Below are 14,312 nucleotides of genomic sequence, written 5' to 3'. Positions count from 1 at the left end.
AAGTCGCCTAGACGCACTCGACGACTCGGTGCATCTAGACTCTGCGGCACCCCATTGTAATCGATTCATCAATACAGATCCGACAAGCAGGATGTAGGGGTATTACCTCATCAAGGGCCCTGAATCTGGGTAAATCGTATCCCCTTGTCATTGTTAGCCGACGAGTTCGCCAACACACACTTGAAATCTTTTCTTGATACAAGTCCATCAATATGGACATTGTCGAAGTTACATCTTCGTCAACGAACCCCTTAGAAAAACCATGAACGGGCTCCCAAAACCAAAAGTCCAAAATCATTAGCCTTCCTATGTTGTTTTTCCGACCTATCTTCATCGTTATTCTTCACATCAACACCATTGAAAGTAGCAACAGATGGTGCCACCAGTCATCGTCACATTGCTAAAAGCATTGTCAACATTGGCTCGACCTTCATAGCTGAGGACTTTCGCATGGCCATCAACTTATTCCTAGATAATGGCCTGGGTGGCACCACTAGCTCAATTAGTAATGCCACTGCCAATTTTGCCCCTCTTCTAGCGAGCCGCCGATCTGGCCTCATCCACGACCACCACTGCGGCCATGGAACTGACCATGACCCTCATATAGGACCATGCCAAAAGCCAGTGCCATCATAACCTCCATGCCCAACAGCACCTCTATAGGGCATCAAGGCCCCACATAAGCCCATCGGCACCGGCGACTGAACACAGTAAGCTACCGCACCGTCATCTTCACCACCCATGCAGCGTTTGCTCGACGAAAACACCAGCACCCGTGGAGGCAGATGGAATTAAGGCCCCCCCCTTACCTGCGTGCATGAGCCACCGGAACAACAACCTCCGCCGCAGCAACTAAATTAACGCGGCGCACGGCACTGCCCCGACGACCGTCAAAGAATTGTTTCCTATTAGTTTCCACTTTACAAATCACAAATTATTTGAAGGTGAAGCAAAGATCAAAGGAAACAAGCAGTGCAAATTCTCATAAATTGTCGTGAAGATCAACACTGGTGGCTAATTCAGAGAGAAGTATTTTTCAGGAGGATGAGACTTTACTAGCCGCAATGGCAGTTGACCTGGAGCGAGTGTCTGGTCCTCATGCCGATGCCCATGCATTGCTACAAGTAGTGATCATTGCATTGCTTCTCAAATCCCAAAATGTGATCCTTAACTTATTCCCCAGTGTTTCCTCTAAAAAAAACTTATTCTGCAGTGGTAAGAAAATAGTCGATTATGACTTATCTTCCCTGGGAGCCATCTTTAGGAAAAATTAAACTTCATCTACTTTCAAATAAATTCATCTACGCCTTGGTTTCAATGTAAGAGTCTTAATTACCCAAGGGCGCGTAAAAGGGTGATGCACACACTTTAGCTACGCATAGTGTCCTTGCGGAAGCCTACCACTATGAAATGTAGTTTGGTAAACTTCCTGCCTTCGTCAAAGAAGACTAATAAATGGAATGCTGATCTGTTCCTTTCAAAAATGAAAGGTGATCCGTCCTTTTCAAAAAAGAAAACAAAAACGGATCTGTTCCTTAAAAAAATGATTTTTGAACAGTCCACGACACATGAACTCCAGTTGCCTCTGAACCAATCAAGTTGTTTGGGTAGTAGCTTGTTGTCCTAGTTTACCTGCGTATGCGTACCGGAGACATGGAGCCGGCGGTCGTCGAGGTGGAAGCGACAGCGCCGCCGCACGTAGTGGAGGACTGCCGCGGCGTGCTGCAGGTGCTGAGCGACGGGACCGTCGTCCGGTCCTCAGCGTCGCCGTACGCGGTGGAGGACCGCGACGACGGGCGCGTGGAGTGGAGGGACGCCGCGTACGGCGGCAGCCGTGGCCTCGGCGTGCGCATGTACAGACCAAAGCCGCCCCGGGAGCGGCAAGGGAAGAAGCCCCTGCTACGCGTGCTGGCATACTTCCACGGCGGCGGGTTCTGCATCGGCAGCCGCGCGTGGCCGTCCGTGCACGCCTGCTGCCTCCGCCTCGCCGACGAGGCCCGCGCCGTCGTGCTCTCCTTCGACTACCGCCTCGCCCCGGAGCACCGCCTCCCCGCCGCTCATGAAGACGCCGCCGACGCCCTCCTCTGGCTGCGCGATCGGCTCGCCCTTACCCCCAACAACGACGATGACGATGGCGTCGGCTCGTGGCTCGCGGACTCGGGCGCCGACCCTGGACGGCTCTTCGTGTCCGGTGAATCGGCCGGCGGCAACATGGCGCACCACATGGCCGCGCGCTTCGGCGATTCGGGGCTCGGCCCCGTGGTGAAGGTCGCAGGGTACGTCCTGATCATGCCGGCCTTCACCTCGGAGGCGCCGACCGAGTCCGAGCTCGAATCGCCGGCCACGGCGGCCCTGAGCCGGGACGTGGCCGAGCGGTACAACCGGCTCGCGCTGCCGGCCGGCGCCAACAAGGACCACCCGCTGATGAACCCGCTGGGGCCGGACAGCCCCGGCCTGGCCCGTGTCGGCGGTCGCGTGCTCGTCGTCGTCGGCGGCGAGGACATGCTCAAGGATAACCAGCTCCGGTACGCGGAGGAAATGAGGGCGGCCGGGAATGACGTGGAGCTCTTCGTGCTACCCGGCGAGCAGCACGGCTTCTTCTCCAGTAAGCCGTGGTCAGAGGCGAGCGGCGAGGTCGTCCGTGCCATCGGGCGGTTCATGGACAGAGACGCCGCAGCAGCCGGTTCTGACTGAGTTTGGGTTCATGGACAGCAACGTCGCAGCCGATTCTGATCGAGTTCGGGTTCAGCCAGCGGCCGTTGAGGCAGGAATGGATTGATGTGTTCTATGTTTCTGTAATTTAGTTTCCGGAGACAAGATAACCATTCGTCCATGTGGCATAGGATTTGTAAAAATTGTACCTTGGTGCGGTCAAGCTTTCCCTTGACAATGGATACATGTCTAATTTCTATGCTGTCGAGCTAATAAGTTTACTTTGTCTCAACTCTCAAAACTCCATACTTTGAATTACACTTCTTCTTTTTTGCGGGTAGAATTACACTTCGTACCATGCTTGCTTGGTGGTGGTACGCTGTGATTAGGGATGGCACCTGCAGGGTTCTGATACGGGTAGAGTTCACCCAAACCCGTACCCTTCGCCGAAAATTATACTCGGCACCCGTACCCGTACCCGCACACAGGTATCAATCGTTTCCCATACCCTCCACCCGCAGGGTAAACCTTACCCACAGGGTAACCCTTACCCGCAGGAGCATATAACGAGAATACGGTGCAAGCATAAAAAATGCATGAAAGATGGTAAAATTACAGATAGTTGATAGTTTAACATGATAAGAGCAATATATCAGCATCATGCAATGGAGAATGGTTCAGGTTTGCAAGTCCACACTAGAATGTTGGAAGGCTGCAGACGTAATGAAAAGTGTGACGTGCACAGTCACGATTAGATGCCCAGGAATAGGATAGTTAAGAGTGGTTGGGTAAGATGTGGGGGAAGGGGGGCTTATCGGGTTTGGAGGCAAAGAGATGCTTTACCTGCAGTAGGATTTTTTTAGTGATACATAACACTTCTACCTATGACATGTACAATCCGCCTGTAAATAGGTGGGTACAAGGATATAAGGATATGGGTATCATAGTACCATACCCATACCCTCCATAACCGGCGGGTACAAGATATTTCCCATTTACGTACCATGGGTGTAAAATATTCCTAAACCCTTATCTTAATAGGTAAATACCCGACGGGTATGTGGGTAATGGGTACCCATTGCCATCCATAGCTATAATACTTGTTAGTTGCTTTGGAGTTTGGAGAATCACCAATGCAGTATCTGGTTATTATATCTCTGCTTGAAATGACTTCGTTTTTCTTTTTTTGCAACTAAAATGTGTTACCCCCGCATTCGTTTAATCCACCGGCAAGGAGCAACCAACTGTAGGTGCTCCCATCGTCATTGGTTTAATTTCCATCATCACCAGAGACGAATCTTGCCAGGAGTACGTCACGAATTACCGTGTCCAGGCTGGCCTCGGCAGGACCACCTGGTAGAGTCGCTCGCACTGCCTCGTCCTTCCACTCCGCTGCGCGCCTCCTCATCTCCCGTCCCTTCTCCCCCTCCATCACCTCCCCTATCATCGCCGCCAGCTCCGCCCTCTTCACCTCACCGCCGATCTCCAACCCGATCCCCCACTCCGTGCACTTGTACCGGCAGTTGGTCTGCTGCTCAGCAAAGAACGGCCAGCTGAGCATCGGCACGCCGGCGCAGACGCTCTCCAGAGTCGAGTTCCACCCCGAATGCGTCAAGAATAGCCCTACAGCATCATGCACAATCACCTTCTCCTGTGGGCACCATGTTGTCAGCATGGATCGGCCGGATACAGCCGACAGAAACTCCGGCGGGAGCACGGCGGTGTCGCCTTTAAGGAGGTCTGGCCGGATGTTCCACATGAATGGGTACTCACTGTCCGCCAGCCCCCACGCGAACTCGAGGAGTTGCTCCTTCGTCATGACGGTGAAACTGCCATAGTTGACGTAGACAATAGTTCTGGTGCCGTGTGCGCCGAGCCACTCGAGGAGGCCGTCGTGCTGCTCCTTCCATAGGTTGGAGCCAATGCCATCAAGCGAGGACCCGGCGGGAACTTCGATGCTAGCGCGGCGATGGAGCGGGCCGATGGCGTACATGGGTGGGAGGATGGCGCGCATGGCGTCCAGGACCGGCCTCTCGATTTCGTCGAAGGTGTTGAGCAAGACCGCGTCAGGGAGCGATAATAACCGATCGGCAAAGTCCATGACAAAGTTCAGCATGATGTCGTTGCGGTCCGTGGTACGTATGAAGCTGGGGAAATCGCGCAGCCGCATGCCCTCACACAGGCCGGGAAAGCCGTGGACCACGGTGTCGAGGTAGCTGTTGTCCGTGACCTGTGCCACATCTTTAGGCAAGCCATATATTGTTAAAACATAATCTTCAAGTATTCCCTCCGATCCAAAATAAGCCGATCCAAAATAAGCCTGAGAAAGCAGCAAGTACCTTTGAAAGGCACGAGACCCTGCTCCAAGAGCAGACGGTAGTGGTGGAAGCCCATAAAGCCGCAGGCGCTAGATGTCCATAGCGCGGCACACGGCACCCCGATCTCCTTTGCGGCATCGTAGCAGAATGACATGACACCATCCACGATAAGGCAGGTGACAGGCGGTACTTCAGAGTTGGCCGGGTCGTTGAGCTCGGCAAGGAGTGCCAAGAAGTTCGGGGGGCAGATCGTCGTGATGGAGTGGCATACCTGGGCGGGGTCTGCACCGGATGGCGGGAGCCCATCCTGAATGACGGCGAAACGGAAATCCGAGAGGCCGTCGAGCGCCGCCGGTCCTCGCGAGCTGAGCAGTTTTTGCTGGTTTAGCTTGGTGTTGACGAAGGTGACGTGGAAGCCCCTGGCGTGGAGTATCTTGGCCAGCTTCAGCATCGGCGTTATGTGGCCCTGCGCCGGCGCCGGCAGACACACGACGTGCGGTTTTTCGCCGGTCTTCATATTCCTGTGTATATTTGCTTTGCTGCCTCGAGAGTGGCTCAGTCCCCTTGATTAGGAGATGGCCCGCGGCGATTTATGGGGAGTGATGTTTTCCAAGCAGATGTATCCATTGCAGCGACGAGTGTTGGATTTGTCGATCTTGTCGCAAGTGTGCAGAATCCGTTTCTTCCAAGGGAGATAGACAGGCTGCCATATGGAATACTCCGTAATTCCCGCCGATGTGCACAGTCGAGATCCCGTGGATTTTTTTCCGTTCAATTCTGAGGGATGCTTTGTACATGAATTTGTTGCATGTGATTGTCGTCTGGAAATCGAGCCAGTGTTAGATTTTGGTACACGTACGTATTTGCTTCTTGTTTTAAATTTTGGTATGTACAAACATTTTAGAACCAGTGTTTTTTTACTTTCTAGAATACACCTAGCATTCATTTATAGAAAAGGAAGCTGAGAAGCAGCTATACAAGTTTGTTACGTTGCATTAGCCGGCATCTCGCCATGGCAACAACTCACCTTGCAGCGCTGCTACCATCCTCTAACAAGTTTTGCTTGCAGCGCTGCTACCCTCCTCTAACAAGTTTTGCTTGCAGCGCTGCTATTAACTCTTTCTCAACGTCGCTAATGATGCCCTTAGCGTTTGGTGTCGTGCCTTCAAACACCACATTGTTCCGATGTTTCCAGATTGTCCAGCAAACAAGCGTGCATTTTGTTGCCAAAACCTTCTTCATCTTCATCGGCAACTGAATGGAGGACCACCATTCTGCGATCACTAAATTCTGACTCGGCAAAAACTGTTCTTGATCCCACTTGCGAAGGAAGAAAGTCCAGACTTGTCGGGCCACAACGCAGCCAAGGAGCAAATGATCAATATTCTCAAACACTTGGTCACACAGTGGGCAAGCTCTCGGGTGATCCATCCCTCTTCGTTGAAGACGGTTAGCCGTCCAACACCTTCATCAACATGCCAGCCACATGAATATTTTGCACTTTGCAGGAGCCTTAGAATTCCAAATCAGATCATGCCCTTCGAATTCTTCTTCCTTCAAACATAGCTAGGTACGCCGATCTTACAGTGAACTTCCCAGACTCAGACCATTTACATAACTCATCATTTCCCCACACAGATTGAATGCCGACACACCCAGTCCCACAAGTACAGCAGCTCCTGGATGCCCTGTGCCGAGAGATTAGGGTTTATGCCACGTATCCATAAATTGTTGAGCATCCCCTCAGACACTGTCATCATCTCAATAGCACGAGGTCTGGCTTCAAATAGGTGAGGAGTGACATCCTCCAATCTTTCTCCTCTGATCCAAGGATCATGCCAGAATAGGTGAGAACCAGAGTCCTCAAGAGTCATTTATTCCAACTTGAGAAAAATTGGAAGGGATTCGCTCGTAGGATTGGTTAAGCTAATTTCACAAAACTTCATAATAATCATAATGACAATGACCGCTGACCCTGTCAATAATCAAAATTATTTGGATTAGAAGCAAGTTAACTTATCGCGAAATTCAAAAAACACTCTCAACTGTGGAACCAGATATTTAACTCCCCAACAATTGAGACCGGGCACCCTGACCCCCTTTGCCTGTTTCTTGGTAAGGTAGGTGTGACTTGGTTGACTGCCACATGCTGGCAAAGTGAACCACCAATCTGACGAAACCACCACTCCACCTCCACGTCCGGCCGCCACAACCTGTTGCCACTGCCGCCGCAGCTCCACCGCCTCTCGTCGGTAAGAGGAGGGCGGTCGAGCGGCGCAGGGAGCAGCTGCAGGCTCAGATCAAGCACCCTGGACCTCCGATCGCCACGGCCGTCGCCACCGCCACCGCAGCTCTTTGCCTCTCGTCGGGAATAGGAGGGCAGCAGTCGCCATAGGGTTATCTCCTTTTGAAGCAATCTATTGATAAGCAAGTGCAGCCATACTATGCCCTGGGACCGGACCACCAACCATTTTGTCATTGATCTCAGACACTCAACACTTGCAGGCCTATTTCTGCTGGGTCTTTTCCATGCTCTTTGTTGCCCAGGCAGCCAGGCTCTTCATCCAACTTATTAGTTTTTCACTGCCTAGTACTATATTGGCTATGTGGCTGCTATTTTTGTCCAGCTTTTTGCCCCAGATTGTCCTTTTTATGTTCTGTCCCGTCCTTGTTTTTCGTTTTGATTATGTTTTTGTCTGTGATTTGGTTGTACCTTTGGCATCATTTAAATGTTCTCTTCTTTGTTCCAAAAAAGAGGGCATTTCCTCCCGCCTCTGCATCGATCAATGCACAGCCATTATTATTGAAGTCACAAATAGCTTTTAGATCTCAAATATTACAACTCAAAATGACAACAAACTAAGAAAAGAACAGGCCTGGTGTCACGTCAAAACTCGTCAAAGAGATACCCTGAAACAGATTTGACAAGTATGTGCATGTAAAAAAAGATATCAGCTCAATACCCATTGTAGACGCATTGGCATGTTCCCCTATTTATGTAACGAATACATACATCTATACTCTCTTTTTTGCAGGATACATACATCTATACTCTCTCTTTGCTATGATCCAACAATTTACATAGGCAGTTCGACACTGTATCAACCACTAATATTATCACATCTCACTTTAACTTGCATGTTGCAACTCCCCTATGCACTAAATAGATCATGGGAACCGTGAGCGATGCACCGCATATAAACTGATTCTCTGTACTCATCACAGACTAGGCAAGAAAAAAAAAGGTAATGAAAGTGCAGGTGACAATGTGCCATCTCTGTCGTTACACACTAGGTATCGCTAAGCGTGATCAGCTGGTCAACAACACCGGGATCAGCAAGCGTGCTGGTGTCACCGAGCTCATCTAGCTGCCTGGAGGCAATTTTCCGCAATATTCTTCGCATGATCTTGCCGCTCCGTGTCTTTGGGAGTCCTGGTGCCCAATGGATCTTGTCAGGTGCTGCAAACGCGCCAATCTGGCACAAAATGACACCATGTATTCGTGTTGAGACAAAACTCCCCAGGAGAAAGATTCCATCCAATCTCAGAAGGTTAAAAAATCCGAGAAAAGCATATTGAAATTCTAGGTCTTATTATTGAAAAAGCATGAGAATATTATTTTAGATCAAGAAGCATTGCTATCAGGTTACTTTACATCACACATGGATCTTTCCAGTAGTACCATCACTATAACAAAATATCAGACAAAAATACCTGGCTGCGGACCGTCATAACGAGGCTTTTGCGCAGATCATCACTGTAAGGAATACCATCAACCAAAGTCACAAATGCGTAGATTCCCTGACCTTTGACCTGAAACATGTATTAGTGATCTAAGACTTGAGTTTGACGAAACTACAGGGACATGAAGCCAGAAAGAAGGGGGGAAATAAGTACAGGAACAGACCTCATGGTCAATTCCAACAACAGCGGCCTCAGCACATTTTGGGTGTGAAACCAGAGCTGACTCGACCTCTGCTGTACCAATCCGGTGTCCACTACAGTTTTAAAAGATGTGCCAATTACTTAGAGCTTGAAAGAGTTTTAAGGTCATGCATTGATTTCAAATCCAGGAGTGTAAATAATATAGTAACTAGCTTATTTACCTGACATTGATAACATCATCAACTCTTCCGGTCAGCCAATGGTAACCATCTTTGTCCCTGATTCGCAAAATTTAAATTTGTCAAGGTCTGAACTTATAATCCTGGACATGCCAGATATCTTCTTCACCTTCGCAAAATATTTGTTTAGTTACCTCCTACAACCATCACCAGAGAAATAATACCCAGAAAATGGTTTGAAGTATGTTGTCTCATATCTGTCCTTATCGCCAAACAGAGTCCGGAAAGCCCCAGGCCATGACTTCTTTATGCAAAGATATCCACTGCATTCTCCTTCCATTTCCCGCCCTTTCTCATCAACAATGACTGGCTGTGAACCATGAGCATAGTTATTCCAAATAAGAGAAGGGATGAAACTTTCATTTTGATGGAGTCATGTATACCTGTACACCAAAAAAAGGAAATGTCGCAGATCCTGGTTTCTGAGGCCAAGCACCAGGTAAAGGAGTAATCTAACAAAAAGACACATTACAGTTCAATTATGTAAGATGAAACTCACTTTAAGAGCACCAAAATTTCGCACACAAAATATGAATACACAATTACCATAAAACCACCAGTTTCAGTCTGCCACCAAGTGTCTGATATGGGGCATCTTGAGTTCCCGACAACATTATAGAACCACCTGAAATGAACAGTAGTGCACTGGATATACGACCTTTTCAATGCACTACATTTAAAAAAAAACCTGACCCATTGGCACTAGCATTCAGGGCATTTTTAATAAAAAGCAAGCACCCCTGTGGAGGCTGGGCCACGAACGCGGGTGAGCGAGCATGCACACATGCGTTCTAGCCAATCGAGTATTGCTCGGTTCAATAACTACAATTAAGACACAGAACATAACCACAAACCTCCATGCAGTGGGATTTATTGGCTCACCCACACTTCCGAGAACTCTTAGAGATTTACGAGAGTACTGGTCAACATACTGCAAAATACATCACAAGGAAAGGGATATAAACACAAAATATATATGTGGGACAGTATTCATTAAGTACAATTTAAATTCTCAGGAATATATCACCCCAAACGGATAGATAATAATTAGATATTTCACTCTCGAACAAATGTTTTTCTTACTTCCTCCGTCCAACAAAGGATGTCTCAACTTTGACTAAATTTGAATGCATATATACACTAAGTCATGTCTAGATATATCCAAATTTTGACAAACTTGAGACATCTTTTGTTGGACGGAGGAAGTATTACTTTTCAAAAAAAATATATTATGTGATAGAGAAAGCTTCCCAGTATACTGAACAAATTAATCATGTGAAAAAAAAGTTAAGCATGGCTGTACGGCTGCGCCATTAGCCTAAATGTGTAAAGGAGCACACAAGAAACAAACAGCATACCTCACTACCATCACGCATGAGTGAACGGACAAGTGTTGGAGCGGTATAGAATATTGTCACCCCGTATTTGTCAACGATGTCCCAGCACCGACCAGGATTAGGGTAGTTTGGAGCCTATGGGTTGCATTGAACAAATAAATTACAAATTACAAACAGTCCAATCCAAACAAGCCTAGAAAAGCATAGGGTCACCCTTGATTACGATTTTATGTAAAATATCAACTCAAATACTCTCTGAAGTTACCCCTTCGTAAAGAAGAACTATGGCTCCATTCAGGAGAGGACCATAGGTCACATAACTATGTCCAGTAATCCAGCCACAGTCTGCAGTGCACCTGATGTAAGTGAAACAGGGAAACCAGTAAGAAAACCCAGTTTCTAGAGGAGTATCCCATAGCATTAGGAACAAACTTATGCACCCAGAAGACCCCAAAAAATTTACATCTTACCAGTATATGTCTGTTGGCTTGTAATCAAATGCATGCTTAAATGTTGATGCAGTGTACACCATATAGCCCCCAGTTGTATGCAATACACCCTGCACACTTTACAGGTATATCAGTGTTTCACAAATACATTAGTGTTTCAGCTGGTATATTAGTGTTACATGGGTTTAACAGTACCTTTGGCTTTCCTGTGCTGCCACTTGTGTATAGAAGAAACAATGGATCCTCTGCATCAACCCATTCCATATCACATCTAGTTGGGAAATTGGGCACAACATCCTGGGAGAACATATTGTATTAAGAAATAACTCAAATACTTGTAATACAACACAAAACAGAAAGGTCGAAATAAGATCTTCTGATTGATACAGAAGTTTCTGAGGGTTCTGTGATTAAAAAAAAATCTGATATATATTGAACATTTTGAACGTCTTTGATTTGGATGTACCTGCCACCACACATCTGTTCCTGTTATCCATCGTGTGTTCTCTTTCTTCATGGCTAACTGATTTTCATATGTCAAACAAATGCCTGCTCCGCACAGAAAACACACGACATGAGAAAATTTCAGTACTATGCATTGCATTCCTTTAAACCAATTCCATGCATGCTCATCGAGTGAGAACTATTTTCTCAGAAGAAGCAATGTCCATGATCAACAGCAAGACCTGATGTGCACCAAGGCGTTAAAACTGAAAACTGTGGCCACTATTCTAGGGATAAAAATGAGTGTAGTTTTTTTATGTTGACCTGGGTGTGCACACACCCGGTGGTTTTAAAATAAAAAAACTAAAAGGTAACACCCATAAGTTTTGAAGATAATCTGATTTTTTTGCAGATGCATAATATGGATGGAAAGAAATACAGTCATATGTGTGATGCACAAAAAAGAAGAAGGTTGTAGAGTCTAAACAGCAACCATAAATGTACACTGTTCATCTTTTTTTGTTTTGTGTATCACAGATGACCGTATTTTTGCACTAAATTTGTAGATACAGAGTTTATCGAACAATGCACAGAGGAAGTTTTTATTGAAATTTTCAAAAATTTGGAAGTATGCAAATTCACCAAGGCGCACATGCTCCAGCGCATTTTCCAGATACAAATGTGGTAGTAATATAAAGTTTGCTTGTACTCTAGAAATTTTATCAATTATCATCCTGATTCCGGAGAGGCTTAAACAATTACAGCTAATATGAATTGGAAGAATGAGCAAGTTGAACTATAAATAACAGTGAAAAAAGCGCTGATAGTCAATGCTCATGGAAGTCAGATTATAGTGTATACCTACCTACAGAGACGCCATTCTTTGCACTTTGAACCAGAGATGCATCTACTATATCTTTGAGAGGGATGAGTTTCGGCCCCCTTTTCACCGCATTGCATGTAATCACAACCTTAGGCTTGCAGTCAGTGATTCTTTGCGCAAGTGCATCAGCAGAGAAGCCAGCAAACACAACCTGAACATAATTCAGCATCATAACAAGGAAGCATTGATAGAGTAAATAAGAATAAATGGCAAGCAAAGTGGGGAAACAATTACAGAGTGAACAGCACCAATGCGTGCACAGGCAAGCATTGCAATAGGCAGCTCCATCAACATAGGCAAGTAGATAACCACGGCATCACCTTTTCCAACTCCAACACTTTTCAAGTAGTTTGCTAGCTGCCATGGAGCACACCGAAATAAATTAAAACCATGTATGCATACATCACTGACATACTACATACAATTGTTTCATCATAACAGCGTATTTACCTGGCAAACCTTATCCAAGAGTGCTGAGTATGTGAGCTTTCCATCCTGATCAGGTTCATTCCCCTCCCAATACATCGCAATCTTCTCACCATCTCCAGCTTCCACATGGCGGTCCACGGCATTGTAGCATATGTTTGTTTTGCCCCCTTTAAACCACTGCCAAACACCAACAAGTTCAATGGCACCCTGACGTCCCATCACATACAAGTACCAACTCAATTAAACATTACTTGAACATGTTCTTACTTCGATCTTGATCGGTCCCTTTGTCACATCAAGGTTCTCGGTACAGACTTCATCAGGGCTCCACTTCTGCTTCCAGTAGAACGTCTCTGCGATCTCCGACCAGAATCCTGCAGGATCATCGATAGACCGCTGGTACATCTCCTGGTACTGGTCACCAGTCATAGCAAAAACACCCAGATCATTCGTCGCAACAAACCAGCATAGAACTTAAATTCACAATCACCGGATGTTGTACTCTGTAGTCAGTACACAGACCCTACTAAATAGGAAAATAACGCATGACCCCAATTCCTCAATCATACTACTGGAGTACTCCGTACTTGTCTACTTATGTCCAGTCAGTCCCTATCTGCCTTATCTGGTCCCGTGGGTAGCGATGGATCGCAACTAGCCGCATACTCTGCGGCACAAGCGGAAGGTCTTCGAATGTACGGCACGAATTTGGGATCCAATCGACATAATCTCAAATTTTCTCAATGGGAAGTAGAAAAAAAAAAGTCGTGTGTGCAGTGTGCACCTGCTGCGGAGAGGAGACGAGGGCCTGGGCGGAGAAGTCGGCGCTGGGGTGGACGAGGCCGTGGTCGTCGGACGCCGGCAGCGGCTCGCCCAGCATGGTAGCCGCGCATGGCCCCGCATGCCGCGGCCTGGCGTCGGCCACCTTCAGGCGATCGCTGGCGCCCATGGCCCACCTCCGCCGGAGCGGCGATACCCGAAGCGGCCGAGACGACGGCGGGGCTAGAGGAGCGGGAACCTGGAGCGGGATCGCGGGGTGGACGCGCGGGGAGCAGCAGTGGCGGGTGGCGGTGGCGTATATATACTGGGCCATTGACGGCCTCGCGGCCGGCCTGACGGCCACGGCTTACCAGACCGTCCTTAACTCCCTCGCCTTTTTGGTCCTCGGCCGTGGGCCGATTTCTCTCTGACTTTTCGGCCGCGTTCCGGTGGAGGAGGCAAATCAGGCGGGTTGCCTGGTTGGTGTGCGTACGTGTCTCGCTGCCTTTCTGGTGGCACGCAGTTGTAGAGTGCTTCTGCTGCTTCTTCTGCCTACTGGGTTTCCCGCCTAGGATTCGTCGACGGCGGCGACAGGAATGGTGGGGGTGGCGCGCGCCGGGCGGGCGGGCATGTCTATATGCGTCTGCGTGGAAGCGTGGGATTTCGACAAGTTTTTTTTGAGATGGAGAAGCTGGGTTTGTGTTGGGTGAACTGACGGTATTTGGACTTGGCTCTTGGGGTCCACCGTTAGAACAGCGGGCGGGCAGACGTGGCTCTGGGTGTTTACGTCGCCGCTTGATGTTGCCAGGAGGCCATAAGGAATTTTTTCTACCGGCTACTGGACCTATCGGAATAAAATCCACCATAAAATTTTGTCAAGATTCGCGGTAGTTCAATACGGATTTTGCAAAGACAAA

General features: G+C 47.9%; 3 protein-coding genes across 3 annotated transcripts; 1 reads left to right on the top strand and 2 right to left on the bottom strand.

Moving 5' to 3' along the window:
* The first annotated feature begins 1,568 nt into the window (after positions 1-1,568).
* LOC104585322 (probable carboxylesterase 15) lies at positions 1,569-2,944 on the top strand. The gene has a single exon (XM_010241549.3). It carries the CDS (start codon positions 1,639-1,641, stop codon positions 2,692-2,694), a length of 1,056 nt encoding a protein of 351 aa, XP_010239851.1. The 5' UTR covers positions 1,569-1,638; the 3' UTR covers positions 2,695-2,944.
* Positions 2,945-3,506: 562 nt separating this feature from the next.
* LOC100839786 (7-deoxyloganetin glucosyltransferase) lies at positions 3,507-5,487 on the bottom strand. Its single transcript, XM_003581127.2, has 2 exons — positions 4,992-5,487; positions 3,507-4,893 (listed from the first exon to the last, which is right to left on the bottom strand). The coding sequence occupies exons 1-2, from the start codon at positions 5,485-5,487 to the stop codon at positions 3,923-3,925; spliced, it is 1,467 nt and encodes a 488-aa protein (XP_003581175.1). The 3' UTR covers positions 3,507-3,922.
* A 2,416-nt stretch (positions 5,488-7,903) lies between these two features.
* On the bottom strand, positions 7,904-14,096 carry LOC100827025 (acetyl-coenzyme A synthetase, chloroplastic/glyoxysomal). Its single transcript, XM_003579618.4, has 18 exons — positions 13,421-14,096; positions 12,904-13,050; positions 12,658-12,813; positions 12,442-12,564; positions 12,190-12,358; positions 11,347-11,429; positions 11,076-11,177; positions 10,902-10,990; positions 10,697-10,787; positions 10,453-10,566; positions 9,949-10,025; positions 9,641-9,719; positions 9,478-9,546; positions 9,229-9,404; positions 9,077-9,133; positions 8,878-8,968; positions 8,685-8,783; positions 7,904-8,446 (listed from the first exon to the last, which is right to left on the bottom strand). The coding sequence occupies exons 1-18, from the start codon at positions 13,727-13,729 to the stop codon at positions 8,261-8,263; spliced, it is 2,217 nt and encodes a 738-aa protein (XP_003579666.1). The 5' UTR covers positions 13,730-14,096; the 3' UTR covers positions 7,904-8,260.
* Between the last annotated feature and the right edge of the window lie 216 nt (positions 14,097-14,312).

Source organism: Brachypodium distachyon, chromosome 5, assembly GCF_000005505.3.
Source record: "Brachypodium distachyon strain Bd21 chromosome 5, Brachypodium_distachyon_v3.0, whole genome shotgun sequence".
NCBI lineage: Eukaryota > Viridiplantae > Streptophyta > Magnoliopsida > Poales > Poaceae > Brachypodium > Brachypodium distachyon.
This window is presented reverse-complemented; position numbering and strand designations above follow the sequence as displayed.

Excerpts from the sequence above, each read along its gene's own strand:
- LOC100827025 (XM_003579618.4), bottom strand. The coding sequence starts at position 13,729 with ATGGCCCAGTATATATACGCCACCGCCACCCGCCACTGCTGCTCCCCG. Across the intron at positions 12,565-12,657 it reads TCTTGGATAAGGTTTGCCAG|CTAGCAAACTACTTGAAAAG; the intron begins GTAAATACGCTG and ends GCTCCATGGCAG. Across the intron at positions 9,134-9,228 it reads TCTGGTGATGGTTGTAGGAG|GGACAAAGATGGTTACCATT; the intron begins GTAACTAAACAA and ends TTTGCGAATCAG.
- LOC100839786 (XM_003581127.2), bottom strand. The coding sequence starts at position 5,487 with ATGAAGACCGGCGAAAAACCGCACGTCGTGTGTCTGCCGGCGCCGGCG. Across the intron at positions 4,894-4,991 it reads GGGTCTCGTGCCTTTCAAAG|ATGTGGCACAGGTCACGGAC; the intron begins GTACTTGCTGCT and ends GCTTGCCTAAAG.
- LOC104585322 (XM_010241549.3), top strand. The coding sequence starts at position 1,639 with ATGCGTACCGGAGACATGGAGCCGGCGGTCGTCGAGGTGGAAGCGACA.